Source organism: Rhinolophus hipposideros (assembly GCF_964194185.1).
Source record: "Rhinolophus hipposideros genome assembly, chromosome: 21".
NCBI classification, from domain to species: Eukaryota; Metazoa; Chordata; class Mammalia; order Chiroptera; family Rhinolophidae; genus Rhinolophus; species Rhinolophus hipposideros.
The window spans coordinates 47888700-47916477 of NC_138067.1; the positions used below are offsets into that span (position 1 = coordinate 47888700).

The 27778-nt window shown below is 42.9% G+C and overlaps 1 protein-coding gene and 2 pseudogenes across 3 annotated transcripts; 1 reads left to right on the forward strand and 2 right to left on the reverse strand.

Annotated features, from left to right (window-relative positions):
- Nucleotides 1–1372: 1372 nt before the first annotated feature.
- On the reverse strand, nucleotides 1373–26330 carry NLRP13 (NLR family pyrin domain containing 13; the record flags this gene model as incomplete). Its single annotated transcript, XM_081031563.1, has 7 exons — nucleotides 1373–1547; nucleotides 7184–7354; nucleotides 10477–10647; nucleotides 13806–13976; nucleotides 19409–19576; nucleotides 22735–22902; nucleotides 25030–26330. 7 exons carry the CDS (start codon nucleotides 26328–26330, stop codon nucleotides 1373–1375), a joined length of 2325 nt encoding a protein of 774 aa, XP_080887689.1.
- Nucleotides 3434–4592, reverse strand: LOC308489485 (RNA-binding motif protein, X chromosome-like; annotated as a pseudogene). The gene has a single exon. The product of its transcript is annotated as an RNA-binding motif protein, X chromosome-like (transcript).
- Nucleotides 19970–20964, forward strand: LOC308489491 (L-lactate dehydrogenase A chain-like; annotated as a pseudogene). Its single transcript has 2 exons — nucleotides 19970–20213; nucleotides 20388–20964. The product of its transcript is annotated as an L-lactate dehydrogenase A chain-like (transcript).
- Nucleotides 26331–27778: the final 1448 nt, after the last annotated feature.

Sequence of the window (27778 nt, forward strand, 5' to 3'; positions counted from 1 at the left end):
GATGAGGGAATGAGATGATAAAATACAGAAGCTAACTACTGTGTGCCCTCATATAGGTATACCTCCCCCTCTAGCTTCAGAGACTGGACAGGAGATATGATGGTACAAGGACCCCTTTCCATAAGGGAAGGGCACAACCAGAAAGGAAAGAGATGGAAAATCCTTGGGAAAGATGACAAAATAGACATAGGGCAGAATAACGCGGGTCACTGCTATGCGTGTGCATAAATCTGATTCCTCTCATTTGTGTTATTAGTCTATGCTTAGCAGACTTTTGAATGTAAAGTCCTCACATTCCCTTCTTTGAGAAGAGGTGAGTGTCTGGGTACCTGGCCCGAAATCCCCTCTACAACCTGAATTGCACACATACATAATGGGTAAGGGGAGACATGTCCATCTCCGGTGGTCACCAGCCCAGAACTCTTGTAAAAATGCATTACTTCGATGTGAAGTTGGTAACAAGCTTTCATGTACAGATTCTGACCAACTTCCAAGTAGGCAAAGTTCCTTGCTTTCTGACATGGTTTCTGCTAAAATGTACCTGTTTAATATCTTTCTGACATCATTTCCAGAATACTGATTGAGGTATACATAGAGTGTTCTAATTAAATACTCTCTGGACCTTTGTGCATGCTACTGCTGCTTCCTAAGGACACTCTACTCTTCATCTCTAGTCACTTTCCATGTTCCCTTCCTGATACATGGACTCCTCCTTTTAGTCTCATTGGACTCAGGGTCAATGACGTCACCTCAGACATGCCTTTCCTTACCACTCTGACCACCCTTGTTTTCTGTACCACAACCCAGAGTTTCCTTCATAGCATTTATGACAACTAACACTGTTTTCATAGGTCTCAGATTTGCCATCTCCCTGGGGAGAATACAGACCCATGAGGACAAGGCTCACATCCATTTATTTCCCACTGTCCACCACACCATCGTGCTTGACCCACAGTCAGCACGGAAAAAGAAGTTGTTCAGTAAATGTCTGCTGAGTGAAATAAAGTAGGCACTAGAGAATGGGAAAGATGAAGCGACTCCTCAAATACCCTAATGCCTCTAGGACTGTGCCATCCAATATGGTTGTTGCTAGCTGCTTGTGGCTATTCAAGTTAATCAAACTAAAGAAAGTGAAAACTTCAGTTTCTCAGTTGCACTGTTCACATTGCAAGTGCCCAGTTACTGCCTGCAGCTAGTGGCTACTCTATTGGGCAATGCAGACAGAGATCATTTCCATCATTACTGAAGGTACTGTTGGTCAGCACTGTCCTAGGAAATGGAATTCAAGGTAAACTTGATGCTTGCTTTAAAACATTAACCCATCCATCCCCAAATCTTAGCAGGTGCTTCCTCCTGTAAAAGTCAGTGGGGGTTACCCGAGTTTCCGTAGTTTGCACTTTGATTTTTTCAGGGACTTCCACAGCTTGTTGACTCCATCGGACCCCAAGTCATTTCCTAAAAGGTTCAGATTCACCAGGCTTTTACTGCTTCTGAGAACGGAGGCAAGATGCCGGCAGCAAGCAGAGGTCAGATCGCATTTTTCCAACCTAGGGGGTGGAAAAATTACAACACAAGTCAAGGAAGGAAGCATTAAAGATGGTCGACCAAGATTGAGAAGTTAGAAGTAAAACTGGAACAAGGTCTAGGGGAAAAATATTACTAAAACAGACTGGTGAATAGCAGAGTGCTTAGCACACACCGGACTCATTTAATCCATATGAGGTGTGATCAAACAATACGGTGAGTGTTTAAATTAAAAATGTTTACAGTAAAAGACACATTGCCATTAATCCCTCTCACTTCGAACTCACTTATCCAGTTGTTCTTGCCACTTTCTGAAGCAGTTCTGGAAGTCCTCTTTCGTATCTTCAGTTGTGCTGTCATGGCTGCCTCTATGTCCTGAATCATTTTGACTTTGAGGAAGAGCCAGAAGTTGCACGGTGCCAGATCTAGTGAATAAGGTGGATGAGGACACTGTAATGTTTTTATTTGACAGAAATTGCCATATACCAGAAGCGATGTGTGACACAGAGCATTGTCATAATGGAGGGTGATTTATGGCACACTTTAAAACACACCTTCTCTCAACCACAGCTCATACCTGACTGACTGCACTGAACAAGTTGAAACTTCTTGTCACAGAGTGTTACTAAGGTTTGATGTGCTGCTTTTAGTATTGAAGATCCCTGCCTTTCCATTGGATGGCACTTGGCAGCAGCATTCACAGTATTTTTTTTTTATCACAATGAGAAAGGCTCCACGTCACACATCACTTCTGGTACGGCAATTTCTGTCAAAAACATTACAGTGTTCTCATCCACCTAATTCACTAGATCTGGCACCATGTGACTTCTGGCTCTTCTCCAAAGTCAAAATGACCATGAAAGGTAAATGTTTTGAATGGATTCAAGACATGGAGGCAGCCACAACAGTGCAAATAAAGACACTCATGAAAGAGGACTTCCAGAACTGCTTTAGAAAGTGGCAAGAATGATGGGATAAATGTGCTCAAAGAGAGCGGGAGTATTTTGAGGGGGATTAATGACAATGTGTCTTTTACTGTAATAAATTTTTTTATTTAAACATTCACCGTATCTTTTGATCACACCTTGTACACAAATCCTATAAAAGCAGATGACACCTTAGAGAGGGAGAAATACGATTCACCTGACCAAACATGAAAGAAACAATTTTAGTATAAAATGGATGTGATTTATTTATAAGGCCCTTGAAAGGCCTAAAATAGCATTACAACTCTTTCATTACACCTTTTCCATCTTCTTTTTTTTTTCTTGCTTCATGGTTGGTTTTGGCCATACGTTTTATTTAGTATTTTGTAACTGATTAACACCCACTTAAATGGTCTTATTGGGGGAGGGGGAAAGGGAGGTTCTTGTATATTCCTAAGGAAATGTCAGAAAGGCAAAATATGGCCAAAATATGAATAACACTTTCCTTACATCAGCACCCGATCTCAGGTTTTTCATAGTGAAAATATTTGAGATTTCAGTTTGAAGACTGTGATACCCTAAGAGTAGTATACTCCCGATCACTCTCTAATAGCTAGCTTGTTTGCATAGGCAGAGGGATTCATCTCTCCATTTTAGATGGCTAGGTGTTTGTGGAAGATCTTAGGTTGGTTTGCCTCATTTACTGGGAAAAATCAGAAAGTGACCGTTAGGGACACTTGAAAAATTACAACACAAGTCTTAACACATGTAACATTTGCTTGTTCAAAACAATGTCATAAAAATCAAATAAGATTAAACATATTTTATGCTTTTCCTCACAAGAACATAAAAATTATGGAAGGGGAATTTAACAGGAAAATTAAAAAAGGTAACAATTATCTTTTAGTAGTTCTTGGGTAGTTGTGACAGAATAGGTTCCTTTCTGTTTCTTTGAACAGGAATTTTGGTCCAAAGTTTTGCTTTTAATATGTAATTCTGCCTCCCCCTCTATCAGACTGGCTTCCTCCAGGGCCACCACCCCATCGCTTGAAATGCTGTAGGAATCACATGGAGGAGGGTACCCCCTTTCCATAGAAGGGGGAAACCTTCTTTCTTGTCTGCCAACCTGATCACGACCACTTGAGTAGAGATCACTTTGGCTGCTTGAGTAACTGTCTCAACTTCCACCATATCCATCATGTGAGCTGCTATAACCATCATAGCAACTGCTTCCACCATAAGATGGTGGAGGCCCTTGTGTAGGTGGAGCACTACGTGAGTTACCATAACTGTTATGTGAATCCCTGTAGGAACCTCCTTGGATGATCTGAATAGTCACCATCACCACCATAGCCATCTCCATCACTGCAGCCTCTTGGTGGATAGTCATCATGTGGACTGGAATGACCATAATCACGGTAGGTATAATCTCTTGGGGGTGGTGCATAATCTCTTGTATCATGAGAACTGGGGTAATCTCTGCTTGAATAGCTATCTTTAGTAGAGTGTCTGTCATCTCTTGGGGACAAATAAACATCTCTATAAGAAGGCAAGTATCCCCTTCGAGGCCGGCCTCCACAGCTATCTTTTCCACGTGACACAGGAGCTCTTCCTCCAACTCCACTGCTGCTGCGAACTGGTCCTGCAGGAGATCTTTTAAGGGGAGGACCCCAACTTCGTGGTGGTGGTCCTCTTCTTACTGGAAGTGGTCCCCAGAAAAACTCATGTTAAAGTTCATGGAATAGCCACCATCATCCATACGCCCTGCATGTGAGGAAGGTTGCCTGGTTCCTCCATTTCCTCCTTTTCCACCTCTAAGGCCTCTTGGAGGGCCTCTGCTTCTTGGAGATGGAGGTGGTCCACGTCTACCACTTTCAAATGATGGTTTAGTGGCTTGTTCTACCTTGATGGCTTTTCCATCTAAGGACTTTCCATTCATGTCTTGGCTGCATCCTAAGCATCTGCTGGGCTTTCAAAGGTGACAAAAGAAAATCCTCTTGATTTGTTGGTTTCATGATCTTTCATTAAGAGTACTTCTACTATTCGTTTATATTTGCCAAATACTCCTTCAAGGGCTTTCTCCTTTGTTTCTGTATTGAGGCCACCAATGAAGAGCTTTCCTGGGCGATCTGCTTCAACCATTTTTCCCTTGGTGAGAATCAGAGGGGTGAAGACAGTTTCGAGCTCCTATGAGCTTGTGGGCAGAGGCTTTTAGCAGTTCAGCTGGAGGGAGGGCTGCCAGCTTGAAAGATGGAAAAGAGAAGCCGCTAACACTATTGCACACGTCCATCTTATTTCTAAGTTCAAGAACACAAAATCTGAACATGTGGTTGGCTAGCTACTAGGAATACAAAGAAGACAGTGAATGTGTATTATGTCAGTTTCACAGCAGGGATTTCCACCTGAATGTATAAAAAAATGTGACATGTGGCTGTACATACAAAACCAACGCATGACGAGTAGAGGGCAGGAATCTATTTCTTTAGGTTGGAAGGGGCTGGGTAGGACCCAGAGGATGCTTCCAGGTAAAGGTGCCATTTAATGGACAGGAAGAGCATGGTATGAGAAAAACATGGGCCCCACTGTCAAACACTTGTGTCCCAGCATCTCAGGTCTAATGCCACCAGCTATAAAGTATATCGCTGACCTTGAACATATACCTTTAAGAGTATTCCTTCAGTCTTCTAGACAAGTGTTGCTTAATCAGGAGTGGTTTTTCCCCACAGAGGAGATTTGGGGATGTGTGAGGACCGGGGAGGTGCTCCTGGCATCGAGTGGGTAGAGCCTGGGATGCTGCTCAACATCCTACAGTGGACAGGATGGTCCTCACAAAATTCAGCCCCAAATGTCAGGAGTGCCAAGACTGAGAACCCCTGGCCTAGATGGTAAAGCTGGAACCCTGTGCATACAAATGTGGTTATGCAGGAACCTGCTTTCAGGCTACCACGCTGGAAAATGAGACTGGATGGAAGCAAACTGGAAATCAGGAAGGGATTTCTCAGTAAAGACGGTGCAATAACTGCTGCAAATGTTTTACTCATTTCTGCCTCTGGGGAAAAGCACCTGGAGAGTGAGGGCTTAAAACCAGACCCTCACTCTTTTTAGGCAGAAATATGACCCTGGTTTGCTTGTATAAATCTGGTGGCTTCTTCCTTACCTACAGGGTAAAGAATATTGCCCCAGAGATACTTCTTAAAGGTTAGGGAAGTGGCAGAGTATTGGCTTCCTACTTTTACCACTTAGCACAATGCCCTCAAGGTCCATCCATGTCACTGTATATGGCAGGGCTTCCACAGAGAAAGACAAGTACTGTATAATCTCACTTATATGTGGAATCTAAAAGCTCATAGAAACAGATTAGAGTGATGGTTGCCAGGGGCCGGGAAATGGGAGATGATGGTCAAAGAGTACAAGCTTCCATTCATGAGATGAATAAGTCCTGGGGATGTAATGTCCAGCATGGTGACTATACTTAATAACTCTGCATTATATACTCGACAATTGCCAAGAAAGTAGATCATAAATGTTCTCACGACACAAAAAAAGAAGTGGTAATTAGATGATGTGTATCAAATCAGCCCTAAGGTGACGATCGTATTGCAACACTTAAGTGTATCAGATCATCACATTGTACACCTAAAACTTCCACAATGTTATGTGTCCATTATCTCTCAATAAAGCTTTGGTGGGGGTGGGGGAGGGAGAATTGGCTTCTGAATCAGACTTGGATTGGGTCCCTGTTCCCATCGTTATTTAGCTAAATAACCTCCTTGCCTCAGTTTCCCCATCTATAAAATGGGTATAAAGTTCCTGCCCTCCTAGGGTCTCCCCACTGAAGCATGAAGTGATTAATTGTCATGGGTTTCCCATTTCCATGCACATAGTAAACACTCAAACCATACAGGACTTTTCCCAGCATGGTGTCCTTCCCTTTCCCAAGCCCATCACTCTGTTCCACCTCTGGACCCTTGACCATGCCACCATTCTCTGCCAGGACTTTCTTCCCTCCCTTCCTTTTGGGGACTGGAAGGGGGGTGGGGACAAAGACTCCTGTTTCAAGGTTCATCTCAAAACCCAGCTTCCTCAGCGCAGTCCTCCCCCAGCCCCTAAGCAGTTTGTGAGAACAATAAACCATTGTCTGTGTGAAGAGGGGCTACATTTGAGCCACATTAAACCTTAAACCCTACTACTTGATGCTAAACCATCCTAGTTTACCGAGCAAACATGTCACATTGTGGTTAAGATCCACCTGCCTTACAAAGTGCTCCCCCATATGGCACCATCTGTCGTTACTACAATATTACTGACTACATTTCCTGTGCTGCACTTTACAGCCCTGTGACTCTTTTATAAGTGCCAATTTGAACATCTTAATTCTGAATCACTATGCTGTACATCTGAAACTAATATTAATGGATGTCAAGTATAACTAAAATAAATTTTAGAAAATAACCTAAAAAAATTAATAATAAAAAGATCCATCTCCACATTAGAGAGTGAAGATTGACAGGGCAGGGGGCATGTCACCTCCCCCAGCATCTTCTATCCGAAATGTACTGATTGAAAGAAAGAATATCTATCAGCAAAGAGATTTTTAAAAGTAAAACTTTGCCCCTCATCATGTCTCTTCTTCTTGCCCCCAAAGTGACCACATATTACTCTGTCCCCACCCAGGAGTAACAGGTGGTGGGGGGGACAGGGGGACTTCCTGCAAAAGGACAGCGTTGACTCACCCAAGTGTGTTCAGTGCACACTGCGAACGGTGGAGAACCTCACACAGTCTCCTCACTCCGTCATCCTGGACACGGTTTCTCCCAATATCTAAAACCTTCACATTCTGATTGTGCTTGAGGACTTCAGCCAGCCCCCCACAGCCCTCCGCTGTGACAAAACACTCTGACAAACTGCAAAATAAAGACAGAAAAGGAGGAGGGAAATCATCCTCGAGCCCTCTTTATAAGCTCCAGCCCACCTCACTTTCTGCCAAGGAAAAGAGACAGCAGAGCCCAGGAAAGAGGAAGAGCTGGTTAGGAGGTCCCCACACCTGGTCCTCCAGCTCCCTGTGACACACAGAGAGGAGGGACCGCAAAGGCCTGTCCTGGGAAGAGCTGCTTCTCACCACAGGGGCGAGGGCTCCCCTCTGCTGTCACAGAACATGTGTCTCAGCCTCTGAGCTCAACACTTGAGCTGGAAAACATACCAAAATCTCACATAGGGCAGACCTCAACTTCCAAGAATGAGCTATGGTACCAAAAGGAGTTCAGGATGAGGAATTCGGGTGTTTGGAGAGAGAATGAGAGGAGGTGAGAGGGAGACAGGGGAGAGGGGACAGAGAGAAAGGAGAGAGACAGAGAGGAGAGAGAGAAGGACAGAGAGGAAAGAGACAGAGGGACAGAAGGAGAGAGAGAGAAGGAGAGGGTGAGGGAGAGGGGGAGAGGGAGAGAGAGAGAGAAACAGATGGAGAGGAGAGGAGAAGACAGAGAGACAGAGACACAGAGAAGAGATAGAGACAGAAGGAGGAGGGAGGTGAAACAAGGAAGAGTGACACCTTAAGGTGGAGAAGGCAAATGAACATAAGGCAACAAGCTTCAGCCATATAGGAATAGCTTGACTACATGAAAAATACCCACATGATTAAAACTGTCTAAGGGAACTGCTGACTCTATAAACATCTATGCACATCATACCCAGCATGGCTAATTTGCCTAGTGAAGGATGCTTACAGGTCATAGGAAAAAAAGCCAATAGGGAAAAAAACAGTCCTCAAGTTTTATCAACAGGTTTTTCATTTGGAAGAAAGTTCGCACAAATGACTTTCAACATTCCAAAAGTGCTCAACTTCATTCTTATTCACAGAGACACAAATAAACAAGAACTCTGAGTTCACAAATAAGGAATATGACCCCGGGGACTGACCTCAAAATAATCTTGAGGGGAGAGTGTCATTGAGGGTTTAGACAAAAGCAGGCTGACCATGAATCAACAATTGGTGAAGTGGGTAATGGAATACATTACACGCTACTCTCTCTACTCTTGCACCGGTTTCAATATTTCCATGGAAAAATAAAAAGTAGATGGAGCTACCATTCCTCTACCCCTCAAATTGATGGAGAACAAGGAGGTTCAGTGACACTGCGAGGGTGTGGATAACGTGAGCTCTTGGCAGATGGTGACAGTGTTAGTAGAGGACGATTAGGCAATATGTGCTAAATTTTGATTGCAGATACCCATTCACCCAGCCATTTTAGGTCTAGGAACTTATTCTACAAGCATGTTTGCACGTCCAAAATGATACAGGCACAGAAATACATTGTATAATTTTTATACCTTTTTAAGAAGATTGGAAACAACCAAACAGAGAGAGGTAGAGAGGAGACAAAGAGAAGGACAGAGAGAGACAGAGACACGGAGACAGAGAGGAGAGGCAGAGATAAGAGAGGAGACAGAGAGAGGGAGAGGTGAGAGAGATAGACATAACCTGTACACTCATTCAACAAGTCACTATGTCATCATAAAAGAGTTAAGGTTGTCATGTACTGGTATGCAACATTCTCAGATATGTTGTTTGGGGTGCATGTTTCATGGGAATGAAAGCTGAGTAAAAACACACTTATATATGCACAGAAGACCTCTGTGAGGATTAAAATAAAAAAGACACTGAAAACACTGGTGGCCCCAAAAGAGGGGAAGCAAGTGGTTGGAGGACATCGGTGGGACCTGGTTTTATCTGATCTTTGGTTCCCATTGAGTCAGCAATGTCCAAGAGAAATTTCCATGATGTTGGTGGAAATAGTCTGTAGCTGCACTGTTCACTATGATAGCCACTAACCACATGTGACCACCAAGCCTCTGAGATGTAGTTAGTGTAACTGAGGCATTGAATTTGTAACCAAATTTCATCTTCATTAATTTTAATTTAAATGTAGGCACATGTGGGTGCCATGACCAATGCAAGAATATTCTACTGTACCTAATTATGGCTCAGCTACATGTTTGGCCATTAAAATATTTCCAATACTATTATTATTAATTAAAAAATTATAGACAAAGGTTTCCAAATCTCTTAGCACACTATTCTGTGGTTATTTGGATAGCCTCCACTGCCATCTATATTTCCACTGAGGGGTCATGAGCCTTTTTGAGACAGATATGGTCTCTATGTTAAAAAACATCCACAGGCATACATAATATACAAAATCATTTATATTATGACTGGCAAACTAGGGAGACCCAAAGCTCATTTTGACTTCTTTATCAGACACGGAATAAAGAAGATCAGACACAGGCACAGTGTGCAAGATTGCTGGCAGATCATGCCTGGCCACTGTCCTTAGAAAGGCCGGCTGACGAGGATGGCCTTTGGTCGGCATCTGGCAACGTGGATTCCAGGAGAACTCCCCCATTCCCTGATAAAAGTGACTCACTGTGCCTAAGCTGTGCAAACGTGGTTTATGCTGAACCCCTGCTTTCCTCGTAGAGGTCTGGGATCATGGGATGGGCTCGGTAGGTGTGCATAGGACCAGAGCCCAGGAGAAAATCTGGAGCACCAAGTATGTAGGTCACACCTTCCGTGGTGGACATTTCACAGGTGTTGTCACAGCTCATTGCTGGGAGTATTAAAGTGGTCCTGGGTGACCGCTGGGAGCGAATTCCTGGGGGCTGGCACCTGGGTTCCTGCAGATTTTGCCTAATGCACCCTCTCTTTCTGATGTTGCTTTGTCTCCTTTCACTGTAACAAGTCATAGTCACAAACGACTGCATGCAGAGTTCTTGGGGTCCTAGTGAATCATCAAACCCGAGGGTCATCTTGCAGACCCCAACACACATTGTGGTTGGTCCTTAACAGTCACCCCAGTTTTCTCCCTACGAGTACCCTACCCACCACCTCCCACAAACCTAAGCTCCTCTACACCAAGAATCACATCTGCACCCAGGACGCACACCCCACCTGGGACCCAGGACTTTGCAGGTCCACTCACAGGGTGCTCCTGCCGCCCACTAAACGAGAGGGAGTCATGATACTTACTCCAGGTTCTGCAGGCTGCAGTCTGGACGACTCAGTGCTCCACACAGAAGCCTTATCCCCTCATCTCCCAGGTGGTTCTTCCTCAGATTCAGGTGCGTCAGACTCTTGTTCTGGAGGAGAGCATCTGACAAGTACCTGCAACCGGGCACACTAAGCTGGCAGAACCAGAGCCTGGGGAGCAGAGCCAGAGACAGATGCTTGGGAAAGCAGCCCAAACCCAGAGCCCGAGCCACCAGCACCCACCCCTACCAAGTTCACCACAGTGTCTCCTTGGGCCCTAGCCCGGGATGTGTTGAGCATCTGTTTGCTTATTTTCCTGTCCAGTTCCAGACTGGACAACAAGCATGAAAAGAATGTCCCCATCTAGTTAGGGATGGGTTTCAAACAAAGATAAAGGAATGATGGTACAAAGTTCCTGTTAAGCAGGATAGGTTCTGGAGAGCTACTACTATATGGCATTGTGCCCACAGCTAACAATGCTGCCTATATGCTTAAAATCCCTGAAAATAAGACCAGGTCTTATATTAAATTTTGCTCCAAAAGATGCATTGGGGCTTATGTTCAGGGGATGTCATCCTGAAAAATCATGCTAGGGCTTATTTTCTGGTTAGGTCTTATTTTCGGGGAAACACGGTAGATCCTATGTTAAGTGTTACCACCACCACAACAACTGTAATAATAATAATAAAGGGCAGGAAGAAACTGTGGGAGGTGATGGACATGCCCACGGCTTTGATGGTGGTGATGGCTTCACAGCTGTAACTTATTCCCAAACTCACTGAGTTATACACATTAAATACAGAGGGTGCCAAAAAAATGTACATACATTTTAAGAAAGGAAAACTATTAAAATTGTAATACTCAACATATACCGATAATAAAAGATGAATACCAGTCACATTGCACTTCTACAATTACAAGAGGTGCTCAAAGTGGTTACCTTCAGTGTCCAGACATTTCTGATTATGGCAAACTACTGCTAGAGCAACATTGACCAAAGTGTCCACTTGTGTACATTTTTTTGGCACCCTTCGGTATGTACAGCTTTTTACATGTCGAAAAAATAAAGTTTAATGTGAGAATTTTAAAAAATTTAAGTAAAAATTAAAATTAATTGAGGAAAAACATTTTCAGTGGTACTGAGGCAGCTGGGGATGAGCCTCAGGCTCTGGAGCCAGTCCTGGGTTCAGATGCCACTCAGCTGTCACTAACTGCTGTTGGCAAGCTGTGTCGTCCTTCAGCTCTGCTGCTCTAAAGTGGAGACTATGATGGCTTGTCACAGGTGTGATGATTGCCAATGAGCCATGCATGCAAAGTGCTCGGGACAGTACTTACAAGCGATAGGAGATATATAACATATAGAGATTGTATATATATATATAGTAGATCTACAGGTATTATATAACAGATATTACAAGTAATATATACTGTTGTTATTGTGTAACATATCTTACATATTATATCAATTATATATAATATTACATATAATATGTGAGCTCATAGATACATGCATGATATATAGGTATATAATCACATTATGTATTATATACATATAACATTATATATTATATATAACATAATAAATCTTATATAAATGATACATATTACTTATATTACATATAATATGGTTATATATTCAATTATTAAATATAATTTAAATTATATTCAATGTTATTATATGGAGAATACATTATGATTATAAATATATTAATAAATATGTTGTTATTTATTAATGTTATTTATTAAATATTTTATATAGTTATATATCACATTAAATATGACATATCATAAATTATATATTAAAGTATATAAATATAATTATAACATACCTAATTATATTATATACTTTAGACTATATTATAAATATAACAAATAATTGTACATGTATAATATAAGTCCATGCTATATTTGCATTAACTTCTTACTAATATTCTGGTTCCTTGTGACACAGTGCTAGGTGAGTGCCAACCTCTGGCTCCCAGGCTCAGACTTCATAGTCTTTTACCATAATCGCCCCGCCAGATGGACCTCAGACCCTTGGCCTTCTCCATTCTTTTATACCCACCTGCACAATACCTGATCCCAGGAAAACCCAACTCTCCATCTATTTCATACTGCACCAGGAAGCAGACATGGCTAACAAGGAAAACATCTGCATAATCACACTGCAAATGGACCCTCATCCCTGCCCAGTGAAGCCCTGGAGCCCTGTTGACCCACGTACACCTGCCCCCATGACACCTCCACGTGGCAGATGAACAGGCACTTCCCGCCCCCATGTCCCAGTCTACACTCTGTACACCCAAAGCTGCTCTTCCTCCACTCCTCCCCGTGTCAGAAAATGACACCACCCTTCCCCCAGCTGCCCAAGCCCATCACTTGCAGGAGTTCTGGGCTCCTTTCCTGCACCTCTCATCCACCTCTCATCCATCGCCAAGTCCCACTGGCTCTACCTTCAAATATGTCCTGAAATTCTACACCTCATTAGGCCGACTCCCTCACACTGTCTCATCTGACCTTCAGGGAATTGCTTCTGTTCCCTCTGTGCCCCCATTGGAGTCCACCCTTAAAGGGCAGGCTCAGTGACTTTTCAGAGATGTCACTATCCAACTTCCAACCCCCAGAGGACTTTTCATCTCCCCCCAAACAAAACACAGATTCCTACACTGCCCCAGCATATTCCAGACATCTTCCTGCCTCTGCAACTTCATCTTCTGTCATTCCCCTGCCCCACTCACATTACTCCTGCCATACATGTCTTCTTGTTGTTCCTACCCCAACAGGCCAACCCTCCTGTTGCTTCTCTCTGTGTATGGCATCCTGTCTTTTTTGCAAGTCTGCAAGCATCACCTCCTCAAATAAGATGGTGAGATGAGACCTTACTGGGAAACCAACCCCAACACTCGGTCTACTCATTCTTTATTCTTCTTCATATCTGCACTACTGTTGGCTTTTCTTTGGTATCTCACTCATGAAACTACATCCTCCACACAGGCAGGAAGCATGTCTGTCTTATCCCCCACCCCGACCTTGGTGCCAGCTCTGTGTCTGGAGATGGGAGCTCAGGTCTGGGTTGACTAAAACAACCATAATTTCCCGCTGTCCTTGCTAAAACTGAATTCCTTGGCACAACCCCAAGTAATTGATTCAACAAACCTGGGGTGCTACTCAATCTGTGTTTTACAACAATGCCTAGAACATGGAATAACTGCTCAATACATGTTAGTTTTCAAGGATTTAAGTGGGTCCCCAAAGAAGGAACCATCATTCTCCCCGGTGCTGAACCTCCCAGAGGCTCATTTATAGAATTGGAACCAAGAAGAACTTACACCAATCTCTCTAAGGCACACTCGGGTTGACTCAGGAGAGTGCACAGCCACCTTATACCATCATCTTGGAGCTGATTAAACCCAAGGCACAGCCGAGTTGTTCTCGCAGTGCTGGTGAGAAGTGACGCCAGCCCCTCAGAGCTGGTCACCGACAGGTTGCATTTCTCCAGGCTGTGGAAGGTGCAGATTCAAGGTGAGCCTCATCTACACCCATCCTCCTTTCTCTTTCTTTCTCAAACCCTCAGTTGGGCCACAGTCTGGGACCCCAACATCATGGCAAGATTCAATCAAGTGAAAAACAAAAGCTTCAAGAAGGAGGAAAAGGTAGGTCAAGGTACAGTTTCTCAGTCTCAGCCCTACTGTGCTTTGGGCCAGGTCACGCGGGTTGTGGGGGGTCTCCCAGTGCATGGTAAGATGTTGGTTATGCCTGGTCTTTATACACTGGATGCCAGAAACATCATCCCCTCTCAACTGTGGAAACAAAGTATATGTTCAGACATTGTCAAATGTCCTCTGAGGGACAAAATTGCCCCAGTTGAAAGCCACTGGGTTTAGGGGAGGCTGGCAGAAGCCTTAGGGGTTAAACCAAAGAGGCCAGCAAGCAAGAGGCCCACAGTCTGGGTGAGGGCAAAACTGGCTGAGATTGAAGCCTAGGGAGAAAGGTGTGTAAGGGATAGAATATATGAAGGTCTGCCTGGGAACATTTAGGGACGTAAAGTTTTACAGTGACTTGGATACATGCTTGGCCTTGGGAGCATTGGCTACCCTCCCAAGGACCAAGGAAAGTACAGGATGGGGAGTCTGGCCTTCGCAGGCTCCGATACATCTAATCTCGTACCAAGGACTGTCCCCGGCTCCTAGCCAGATCGGGATCAGTTCCTTGTGTTACTGACACGTGTGCTTATTGGCTCCTTGCTGCTGTTGTTAGTAAAGTCCTCAAAACCCCAGGAGAACAAAGTCAGGCACAGTTATTCCCCGGCCGCCTCTACTGCTGCAAGATATTTCGCCCTGCTGATGAAGGGCCGGTGCTGCTTCTGCGACTCTAATTGACCGGGCCCCGGTGGTATGATGAATTGCCTCCTTGCTTGTTAGTGGTATGATGATATATTCTCCTAATCTCTGTCTTGTCTTATTTACTTTCACTTTGTAATAAAACTCTTTAACTCTTCCATCCCGGCTTGTGGTGGTGTGTCTTGCGTATCGAGCCTTGAAATTAAGTCTGTGCACAGCAATCGATAATACTTATCGATACAAGGTGGTGCCTGAACAGGGATGCACAACCCCCGAAACAATGCCTCTGTTTAAAAAGAAAAGTGAGGTTTTTTGTGCAACTTGCGATGTTTGGTCCCGGGTGGGAAGATCCTCAGTTTGCTTCACTGGCTAGGGATTGGGCAATAGGGACTGGTTTAAGTAAAAACTGGGATGGCAAATTACAGACTGCCAACCCCTCTAAGTTGCTCGAGGTATTGAGGACTGTCCCTGTAGAAAAGGGGGGGAATCGGTTTCTGTGGCAAGGCGAGGGTGGATTCTGCTTACTGCTTATCGCCCCATGTGTCAACGTGTTAATACCTTAATTGAAGAAAAATGTAATCTGGAAAAAGAGACTACTGATTTACAAGGCAGGATGGCCATGCCACAATGTCAAAACTATATTTTAGGTGACCAGGCCCGTGGCTATCAAACGGTAGCTGAGAAAGCTGCTGTGTGGTGTGCTCAATACAAATATAAGAAAAGGAGAAGTAGAGTGAATCCCCGTAAAGTGCATGCAGTGATGGCCTCGGCCAAGGCTGACTGGGACCCTGATAAGCGGGACGGAGATATTTGGGATGATACTGATGATGATGTAGATTGGGGAGACTTGGAAGAGGAAGCCAGGAAATACGATGAGAAAAAACATTCCCCGGCTTTGCAGGCTAAGCCTCTACAGGGTAGACAGGAGCCGATCTCCAATAGACAAAGGGACTTGCTAGTAATTAATAAAGACTTCCCCCAACAAAAAATTAATAATATCTTATCTAAATTTTCCCAAAAACTGGGAGAGAAATTACTTAACTGGATCAGCAGAATTGCTGTTACTGGGGCAGGCGGTATTAGTATAGATAGTGTGGATGCCCCCCGCTTTATTACTATCTCTACCAACCCCTTTGTTAAGACAGCCATCTGTGATCATCAACATGCGGGAGGTGCAACAACTACTTTATTAGTGCTAGTGGCCTGCGGATGTACAGCCCAATATGCTACTGATACTTCCTGGCCAGTTGAAACACGACCCTGGTACACCATAAGGGATGGCATGCACCGTCTGAAGGGGGAGGCAATGAAAACTGCAATTATATTAGGACAAGCTGACCAGTACCTGGCCAGCCCCATAACCGCCTCACATCATAATTTAATTGTGCGAATGGCACCCCCTGCCTATAAGCATCTTATAATAACTTTATTGCTAGCAGAAACTGGGCAACCAGTTGATCAAATTCTGGAAAAGATATCAGAAGTAGGAGATATGGGAGAATAGACTAATGAAAAGCAAAATGCCACTGACAATAGGGAAAAGTCCAATAACTTTGGTGGACTCAGTAACAACAATCGGGTCTTCCGAAAAGAAATGTTTCAAGCCTTATTAAAGGCTGGGATGAGCCCGGACAAATTAGATGGCATTCCCACCACAGATATGTGACAGTTATATCGGGACAAAATAAAGTGAGTCAATCAAGTAGAAGTACAAAAAACTGAAACAGGACCTACCACACACTTGGTTCCTTTGCCCGCTGCTCCACCCACTGGGCTTTATCATGTTAAGGACCTTTGCAAATTTGAATAGGATGGAGCCTAAGCTTCAGGTGTCCCATGAATTAAGGAAATACACCGATAGGACTACCGCCCTCATATACAAATAACACTACATTAGAAAAATGGGTCCACCACAGTGGCTAATGCACTTATAGATACTAGAGCAAGGCCTCTTTGATTTCTAGGAACCCAGCCAAATTTAAAGGAACCCCAATTACTATCTCACGTCTTGGTAGCCATAAAATTCCAGCTAAACAAATTAAGGTGATAACTAAGCACAGGTAATTTGCCCTGCTGAGAATATTCGGTGGTAGTAGTCCCCATTCCTAAGTATATAATTGGCATTGATATTTTAAGGGGAATGTCCCTTAAACTACAAGATGGGACTTATCATTTTGCAATCAGAGCTTTGCAAATGCATTCTGTTATACTAGGCAAATTGCTCATTGACCCCATTCATCTCCCTGAGCCCACAAAGACTATTACGAGCAAACAATATTGTATCCCTGGTGGGTATAATAAAATAACTCAAACTATTAAAGACTATGTTAATTCTGGTGTAATGACTCCTACTACTTCAGCTTGGAACAATCCAATCTGGCCAGTAAAGAAGTCAGATGGGTCTTGGAGAATGACAGTAGATTATAGGGAACTGAACAAGGTCACTCCCCCACTGACTGCTGCCGTACCGAATACTATCACTTTGATTGAGCGTATTCAGTCTCATCTCGGTACTTGGTATACTATTATTAATCTGGCTAATGCTTTCTTTACTATTCCCATCGATCCATCCCAATGGGAACAATTTGCCTTCAGCTGGCAGGGGCGTCAATATACCTTTACTAGGTTACCCCAAGGTTACAAACATAGCCCTACCATTTGCCATTGACTAGTTGCTGAACATTTGGATAAACACAACATTCTCCACCCCTCAGTTTTAATCACTCATTATATAGATAATATCCTAATCTAAGCTTCCACTGAAGATTCTATAAGATATTGTTTAGAACAAATTATAGAACATTTAAAAAAGAAAGGTTGGGAAATTAACCCTGACAAAATCCAGGGGTCAGCTCAGGAAGTCAAGTTTTTGGAAATACATTGGAATTTTAGGCATAAGGCTGTCCTTCTGAAAGCCCAGCAGAAAATTTTAGACCTTGCAACACCCCAGAATAAGAAGGAGGCTCAAAAATTTATAGGCTTGTTTGGATATTAGAAAAATCATATTCCTCATTTAGGTCAGATTTTACAACCTCTGTACAGAGTTACTAGAAAAAAAATATAAATTTTACTGGGGAGCTGAGCAGGACAAGACATTTAAAGCAGCAAACGCTGCAATTCAAGCAGCCTTAGATCTCTGGCCAATAAGAGAGGAACCCTTAGAATTAATGGTTACTGTAGATACTGGGTATGCTAACTGGAGCTTATGGCAAAAGCAGGATGCCAAATGAGTCCCTCTGGGATTTTGGGCACGAAAATTACCAGAGGCTGGACAGAGTTATACTCCCTTTGAACATTTAGGGATATAAACTTTCACAGCGACTTGGATATGTGCTTGGCCTTGGGACGATTGGCTACCCTCCCAAGGACCAAGAAAAGTGCAGTATGGGGAGTCTGACCTTCGCAGGCTCTGGCACATCTAATCTCATACCAAGGACTGACCCCGGCTCCTAGCCAGATCCTGGACCAGTTCCTTGTGTTGCTGACATGTGTGCTTATTGGCTCCTTGTCACTGTTGTTAGTGAAGTCCTCAAAAACCCCAGAACAACAAAGGCAGGCACGGTTATTCCCTGGGCTGCCTCTGCTACTACAAGATATTTCACCCGTGCTGATGAAGGGCCGGTGTTGTTTCTACAACTCTAATTGACTGGGCCCTAGTAGTATAATAAGTTGCCTCCTTGCTTGTTAGTAGTATGATAATATATCCCCCTAATCTCTATCTTTTCTTATTTACTTTCGCTTTATAATAAAACTCTTTAACTTCTCCATCCTGGCTTATAGTGGTATATCTTGCATATCGAGCCTTGAAATTAAGTCTGTGCACAGCAATTGATAATACTTATCGATACAAGGTGGGAAGGATGAAGATGAAAAGAAGTATGTCAACAGAATAGGTAAATACAATAGGGGGATCCCCAAGGCTCCCCAAAACATACTCCCACTGCTGCCCTGGCTCTGCCCCTCAAAGCAGGAAGAGTTACCACAGCTCCTTCAGGGCACACTTTGACGTGTCAAAAGACTTCTGCGGTCCTTTCTCCTGGATATCAGAGAGGTCATTGTCCCCCAGGCTGAGGAAATGCAGACTGGAGTTCTTGCTGAGCTCCAGAAAGAGACATCGACAAACCAGAGAGGTGAGGCCACACGACTCCAACCTGGCAAAGAGGTCCCCAGACAGGCAGTTAGTCCTGGGCAGAGTAGTTTTCAGTTAGAGGCCGCCTTGCTCCATGAACAAAAGCTGATTTCTCCCCATTCCTTGTCCCTTCCAGAGGCAGGACAGCCTCCAAGTCAATGCTACTCCAAGTGTGGTCCACGGTCCAGCACCCCTTCCAGGCCTACTACAAATGCTGATTATCAGGCCCTGCAGCGGACCTGCTGTAGCTCAGGGATGAGTTCCAGGAATCTGTGTGTTAACACCCGCCCTGGTGGTTCTGATCTACATTAAAATTTGAGAACCACTGCTCCACACCCGTGTACCTTTCCCCTTTGCTAATCTTTCTCTGTACCTTTCACAGCCATGCTCACTCCTGTTCTCCCCAAGAGTCATCAAACTGATGGGTAACCTTGGGGACAGATCTGGAAAACCAAAGACTTACCACAGATACTTGAGGTTGCAGGCTGAGTGTCTCAACGTTCTAAAGATCATCATGGATACAGTAATTCCCAGGTTGTTAGAGCTCAAGTTCAGATGAGTCAGCCTGCTGTTACCATAAAGTACCAGGACCAGCTCTTTCAGAACTCTCACGGGGGTTACCGATTTGCACCTGAGGAAGAGAAGAGAAGCAGTGAGAAAGCTTAGCTTGGGATGTGTGTAGCGGAGACTATTTCTTCATCTTGCCTTTCTACCATTAAAAACATACACAGAGACCCTCAAGGATGTAGAAGATATAAGAGGAACCCAAAATTTGATTTTTGAGTCATGGTATACTCCCCAAAGATACAATTAGTTACAATTAGTATACAATTAGTTAGCCAAGACTCTCAGTTGGATATATGAAGTCAGGAGTTACTCAAGCTTCCCCCCCACCCCAATTTGCCATTAAGAAGTCCTAGGGCACTAGGAGTTGTGGGACTCGGAAGGTTTAGCAGCAGGGGGAAAAGCAGAGTCAACTGTTGGACGTCACTCAACTTGGATTCCTCTTGGTTCTAAATTCAATATGGCAACTCTCAAGGATCAGCTGATTGTGAATCTTCTTAAGGAAGAACAAAGCCCCCAGAATAAGATTACAGTCATTGGGGATGGTGCTGTTGGCATGGCCTGTGCCATCAGTATCCTAAAGAAGGACTTGGCAGATGAACTTGTTTTTGTTGATGTCACAGAAGACAAATTGAAGGGAGAGATGATGGATATCCAACATGGCAGCCTTTTCCTTAGAACTCCAAAGGTTATCTCTGGCAAAGATTATAATGTGACTGCAAACTCCAAGCTGGTGATTATCACAGCTGGGGCACATCAACAAGAGGGAGAAAGCCGTCTTAATTTGGTCCAGTGTAACGTAAACATCTTTAAATTCATCATTCCTAATGTTGTCAAATACAGCCCCAACTGCAAATTGCTTATTGTTTCCAATCCAGTGGATATCTTGACCTATGTGGCTTGGAAGATTGGTAGCTTTCCCAAAAACCGTGTTATTGGAAGTGGTTGAAATCTGGATTCAGCCCGGTTCCATTATCTCATGGGGGAAAGGCTGGGAGTTCACCCATCAAGCTGTCATGGGTGGGTCCTTGGGGAGCATGGAGACTCAAGTGTGCCTGTATAAAGTGAATGTTGCTGGTGTCTCCCTGAAGTCTCTGCACCCTAATTTAGGCACTGATGCTGATAAGGAACAGTGGAAAGAAGTTCACAAACAGATGGTTGACAGTGCTTATGAAGTGATCAAACTGAAAGGCTACAAATTCTGAGCCATTGGACTATTCATGGCAGATTTGGCAGAAAGTATGATGAAGAATCTTAGGCGGGTGCATCGAATTTCCATCATGATTAAGGGATCTCTATGGAATAAAAGATGACATCTTCCTTACAGTTCCTTGCATCTTGGGACAGAATAGAATCTCAGATGTTGTGAAGGTGACTCTAACACCTGAGGAAGAGGCCCGTTTGAAGAAGAGTGCAGATACACTTTGGGGGATCCAAAAAGAGCTGCAGTTTTAAAGTCTTCTAATGTCGTGTCATTTCACTGTGTAGGGCACAACAGGATTTTAGTTGGAGGTTGTGCATATTGTCCTTTTTATCTGATCTGTACTAAAGCAGTAATTATTAAGACAGCCTAGGGAAAACATCAATTTTCTAAAGTTAGCAATAGGAATGGTTCATAAAACCCTGCAGCTATATCCTGATGCTGCATGGTACTTACCTCGTCCTAAACTGGTTAGTGTGGAATAGTTCCACCCCCTCAGAGGCGCCACCACTGCCAATGTTGCACATGATGCTACAGTTGCCCTTCAAACTAGATGTGTGTTTACTGTGCGTTACATAACTCGGGTTCCTTTACCCTATGTGCCTAGTCCAACTTTTTTTCTCCAATCCCAAAGCTAGGGATCCAATGTATAAATCCAAAATTGCATGTTCTAAGGGATCTTATTTTATGTACTATATATATCAGCGTATACTGGAGACTAATGTAAAATGAAAAGTCTACATATTAATAATGCAGCCAACTATCCTAGTGTCATACCAACAAAAGCACCAAATAAACCTTGAACAGTGAAAAAAAAGAAGTCCTAGGGTACAGCATAGGGAATAGGGTCAATGGAATTGTAACAGCTCTATATGATGTCAGAGGCATAGCATATTGGGGGAGGGGAGTTGTTGCTTTGTGAGGGGTGTAGATGTATGGCTATTGCATTGTTTTATGCACCTAAAACTAATAAATAAATAAAGTTCTGGGGCCACCTAGTCTTCTAGGAAGGTGACCCCCCCCCCCCATACCAACCCTGAGAGGTCTGGAGAGGAAACGCCTCTTGTTTTTCCTTGAGCTTGTTTCTCCTTATCTTGAGGATTAAGTGACAGAATCAAAATGGGGTGGGGGGAAAAAGAAAAAAGACAACTGTTTAAGCCTGCCTCCCATGTATTTGATCCAGCTCATTCAACACACTGAAGTTGAGAATAGTCATTATTGCCGAATCTTCTGCTCTTAATTCATTGAATCAGCACGTGTCTGAATCTTTAGACCTCAAGGTATGATGGAATTGTGGATGAAGAGCAGGATACAATTAGTTGGCCAAGACTCTCCAGCATCCAAGCAAATGCCATCTCAAATTCCACTGGAAGCATTACTCATTCTGTCCTCTATCAGTATTTCTTCCTGGCTTCTCCCACAAGGTCCACCTCCATCTGCTCATTCTTCCCTATCTTCAAGCCAGATTTGAGACCCTGTAATGTCTACTGACATCATGCTAGAGAATGAATAAAGTCAATTCAAAAAACTATGTTTCAGCTCCAATGAGTAGGCCCTTCTTAAGGAACTGATTTCCTTCTGCTTTGGGAGTTGTCACCATCTCAAATACTATTCTGACCATTATGTGTGTTTCTTTAACACAATGTAAGCTCTATGAAGGCAGGAATTCATCTGCTCTGTTCTCTGTTCACAACCCCAGAACTGAGATAGAGATGCCCCTATAACATCCTAGAAGCTCTCCACTCCTTCACATCCAGCTCAAAATAGCAGCCTCACTCGGAGGTCTTAAGGAAAAATTTGTTGCTTTACATGTACCTCTAGGGCAAGATCACTCATGACTGCCATTTTTTATAAATTTCAATCATCTTCGCCTAAGTAGTAACTTCACTAATACCGGCACAATTATTTAATTCTCCTGAGCACCTAGTTTACTTTCTGGCAAATTCATATTGCAGTAAATAGAAGGGAAAAAAGAGGGTTAGTCTCCTCTGGGATTCATTAAACAGTGAGAATATCACACTTACGTTAGTTTTTGAAGTTTGCACCTTGGATTTCTCAGCTCATAACAGAGTTTCTTCATAGATGTAGCATTTAGCTTGCTGTTACTCAGGTCCAGCTCACTCAGGTTCCCATTGTGGAACACAGAACAAATATCCTCCCACTGATGTATCTTGGAATTGACAAGACTCATTCTTTATGAGGGAGAGAGAGAAGGCTGATGAGTAAATGAAGCTCAACCAACACCCAGAGGAGGCAAAAAGATACCCTAACAAATGGTGTGAAAATTCTGTAGCATTCTGGATATGGAGATCTGTAACCCAAAAAGCATAGATGTCAAAACACTGGATGTGTAATTTCTGCCATCCTCAACAATTGTTTTTGGAGGAAAGCAACCACATAAAGTGAAGTGAGGTAGACTACAGGTATAATCCTTTAAAATTCAGACTTTAAGTGAATCAGACCTAAAATGAATTCAGAACGCTTTCCCCTGCTAGTAATATTTCATCTCTGTGCTCCAATTTTCTATGTTCTAAAAGTGCATAATAAAACTTACTCTCATAGGATTTTGTGATGATTAGATTCATGTAAATATTTAGAATTAATAGCATTCTAATTATTTAGAATTTCCCCAATACAGTAGGCTTTCAATGTTAATAAGAGCAAAAGAGCATTAAAGTAATACTTTTTTTAACCTCAGATGAGATGAGGGAAGTCGAACAAAGAACATTCCTAAAGCACCTGAAGGATATGAATTTCCTAATCTACATCAACTCTGTGAGCCCAGAATGTAGCATTGGTTAGAGTAATTGTTTCCAATCTGAAGTGTGTGTGCTGTATGTGTTTAACATTCCCAGTTCATTCTAATATGCAGTTAAACACCTCTGAGGAAAAGCAGTAAGAAGCTGTGCTGTAGAGAAATAGGAAATGACCTTAACATCAGAAGATGTGTTGTGACCTTTGGAGAAGGCATGAGGTCTCATGGAAGCCTTAGGGTGATGGTGTGTCGAGGGAGAAATGACACTGGTGGAGTACTGATCCTCAAAGAAATGGGGTGATCCTTGCAAAAACACTTTGTAGTAAGAGCACTTACTGACACAACCCAACAGGGGCCCCTCCCTAAATAAAGTCCTTTATTCAGGGTTTAGGCATTCCAAGACAGGGTAAATGACAGCCAGTATATACTGAACATTTATTACTCCAGATACATCACCTTACTAATATTCCAATCTGGGTAAAAACAAAGAAATTAGTCTTCTTAAAATTTCAATATGTTCAACCAAAATTGAAATGGTACTTCTTGCAGGTTTGAGGGTTAAACAAGGGTTTGAGAACACATGTAGCAGGCTCTACTTACAAGAAAAGTTTAGAAAACATCTCTGGGACCTGAAATAATTAGCAGAACAGTGAGGTTTCCTTATTTCCTAAACTGGAAGTCATTAGTATCAGTGATGGCACAAGGTCATAGGATGAGAAGCCAAAGTAGGTGAAGTATTTCCAGGATACTTCTTCCAGGAGACAAAGGGACAAACTCATCAGAACAAACATTAGCATTTACTTGACACCACTTACCCTGCTCCCACCCCAGATCACACTCAAATAAGCAGCATCCAGCATTTTGATTAAGATCTAGAGCTCTGAGAGGCAGAGAGCTGGGCACACTGATTCAGGCTGAGTATTCAACAGCCACATGGATATAAGCAAATTGGGTTCCCATCTTTCAGTTTCCTCATCTGTGAGTGGCAATAACAGTTTCCCCTCCATTCCGTTATGGGCATCAATTCGATGCTAGAAGATGTCTCAGCACAATGCCTGGCACATAAACTTTCGATAGGCTGCATCTGAGATAGAAGATCTACCTTTAAACCGGCCAGTTAAAGAAGCCAGAGAACCCACAATGATAACTAAAGGAAAATATTCTCACAGGTTGGGGCTGATCTACGATGTTTGGTCAATCACAACCATTTATAACACAGCAGCAGCAGCAGAGCCCCCGTTTTTCACGGTAGAACTCGGACAGAGCATGTCAAGATGAGAGAATGCGGGTAAAGAAATGGTGTAGCATTACTCACCCCAGAGTTTCCCAGTTGAAAGTCGACTCCTTTTGAGGGTTGAGACAGCTGACAGAAAGCCTTAGCTTACTTAACCTTTGACAGTGCTTTAGGCAAAATGAACTAACTCGAAGTTGTAGGTCCCCCAAAATGTCCAGGTCAGCTTCAGGGAGGTAATCCAAAATCTGCTTTACAAAGTTCTCCTCATGTGTTTCATATAAGCACTGAAAAAACATGAGGAATTCAAAATGGAAGGAGACTATGTCATACTTCAATAACTCTTCTGCCCATTCTAACAATTCATCCATTATCCTGGGAGACAGCCTACAATGCAGAGTATCTTCCAGTTCTCTTACGAGGTCTCTTTTTAAGAGACCAAAGAAAAAAAGAGCCATTTGATGCCAGTAGACGTTCTTGTCAGCAAAGGCATTATTCAGTAGTACCCTCATCTCTTGATGAGTTGAGAGACCCCCGGTAGATCCTTCTGTTCCCCTGAGTACATAGAACATAGCCCCCAAAAACACCTGGAGACTTTGGTGAGTGAAGGTAATACAATCCTCACAGTCACTGACCTTCTTAAGAATATTCAGCCTGAAGAGAAAATCAATGAGCGATGCCTGCAGGTGCCAATGTTCTATGTCCTCTTTTGCAAATGTGAAGTTTGAAGACCACATCCCATCTGCAGCCAGAGAGCAGAGGGCCCTCCATTGCTCTGGCCACCACTGCCCTGACCAATTGAAGTCTGCTGCTGCAAATGAGCTGGAGAAGAAATAGGCATACAGACTGGTGGTGGTCTGGGCGCTCAGCTGGAAATGAGGACATCTTGTCATCTGTCGCTTCAGGCAGGAACACACAATCCAGCACAGCAGGGGGGCGGAGCAAGAATAAAATAGAGTTTTGTTATTTCTTATCCAATGCAAGATTTTCCTGGCTTTGTCTTGGTCCCCAAAGTACCTGAAGAAATACTCCTCCTGGTCTCCCTCTGTGAACCCTGAGATTAGTACAAATCGGGGGTTTAGTAACAACTTTTTAAGATCTTCTCTCCTACCGTCCCTGGTTGTGATCAGTAAGGTAGCCATGGGAACCAGTTCTTTCTTCAACAAGTAGAATAGGATTCTGGCCACCGGGAGCTGCTGGTACCAGTCTGTACATGGCAGGCTGTCAGCCAAGTTGGAAGGCATGGTCATTTCCTCAAAGCCATCAATGATAAACAGAAGCCTCTCAGGGTGACTCATGAACTCTTCAATGGGGGCCTGTGAGTTGGGCCAGTCCTGGGAAAGCAGGTCAGCAAAGGTGGTGTCCCTCATCTCTCTCACTTGATGGCAGCTGATGTAGAAAACATAGGAGAACCTGTGGTGAAAGAGAAAGCCCTCTGCCCAATGCAGCATGACCTTCACCACCAGCGTAGTCTTCCCAACCCCTGCCATCCCCTCCAAGACTATAGTCTGGGGCTGGGCTCCAGTCCTGTTAGGATACACCAGGCTCTTCAGTGCTTCATGCTCATTCTCTGTCACATCGCGGAGGTATATATGGTCTTCCGGCCAAGGGATATTGTCCCACACCACCAGCATTTTAGCCTTCATCCTCTCTCTGTATGTTTTTCTGTGGACTAAACAGAGAACTATGGCAAAACACAACAGCGATCAGAAGGAATGTCAGCATTAGGAATTATTCAATAGTGAAGTCGCCTTGAACAAAACAGACAATCTCTGCCTTCAAGGGTCTAACTTTTGGGAGGTAGGTGGGTGTGGTGGTGGCAAGTTACAAAAGGTAGCAAAATTTAAATAGTGTGATGATATACACAAATAAAAACCCTAGGATGACACAAAAGAGATGGAAGATGCCTTCCGAAGGGGGAAAGGGATCAGCAGACTTCTGCATGAGAGTTGACACCCTAATCATGAGAAGAAGTCAGTCCAAGATGTAGAAAGAGATGCTTTCAGGCACGGGAACTATAAGTGCAAATGCCCTGAGATGGGAATGAGAACATTCTAGAGCACAGTGACGGAAGGGCCTGGTAGGGGAATAACTGAACAGTGGGGAGAGACTAGGTCATGACCATCTTCATTCTAAAGGTCTAGAGCTGAAAAGCCATAATTTACGTGCGTAAAAGTTTGCTGTTCTTTGAAGAAGGGACTGTGGTCCAAGAAAGGAGGCAAGAAGACCAAGTGAGAAAGCTACACCTGTATCTAAGTGAAAGCTGATCTGTTTGGTCAAACATGGCCATGGGTAACACAACAACCACAGATCCCCAGTTCTTTTGTGGAAGAACGTAGAGCCTCGGAAGGATTAGATCACAGAATTAGAAATAAAAGAAATAGATTTAGGGTCTATATTGAGAATGGAACCAATAGGACTTCTAATGATTTATTACAAAGGGGTGGGGAATGCTAAGGAAAATGGAGTTGTGCACACATTCTAGGGTTTTGGCTTAAATATCGGCGTGGGTGATGATTCCACATGCCAGCAAAAAAATTAAATATATATATATATATATATATATACACACACACACACACACACATACATATAAATGTATATATATACACACACATATGTGTGTATATATATGTGCATATATGCACACATATATATGTGTATATATGTATATATACGTGTGTCTACATATGTGTGTATATACATGTATATACACACATATACATGTATATATATACTTATAGATATAAATTAAATATATTTTATGTAAATATCTAAATATATACATAAAATATATTTTAAACATATTATACATTACATTTAAATATACAAATTATATATTTTACATAAATATATAAATTAAATATAAATTAAATATAAATATATAACATTTAAATATATTTTTATGTAAATATCTAAATATACATTAATATTTTTATACTTTAATATATAAATAAAATGTATATTTTATATAAATATATAAATATAAAATATATAAAGTTTTTAAATATATAAAGCTTCTGGTCGAGAAAGCATTAGAGTAGGAATATCAAGAACTACCCTCACATTTTCTTCAAGATTT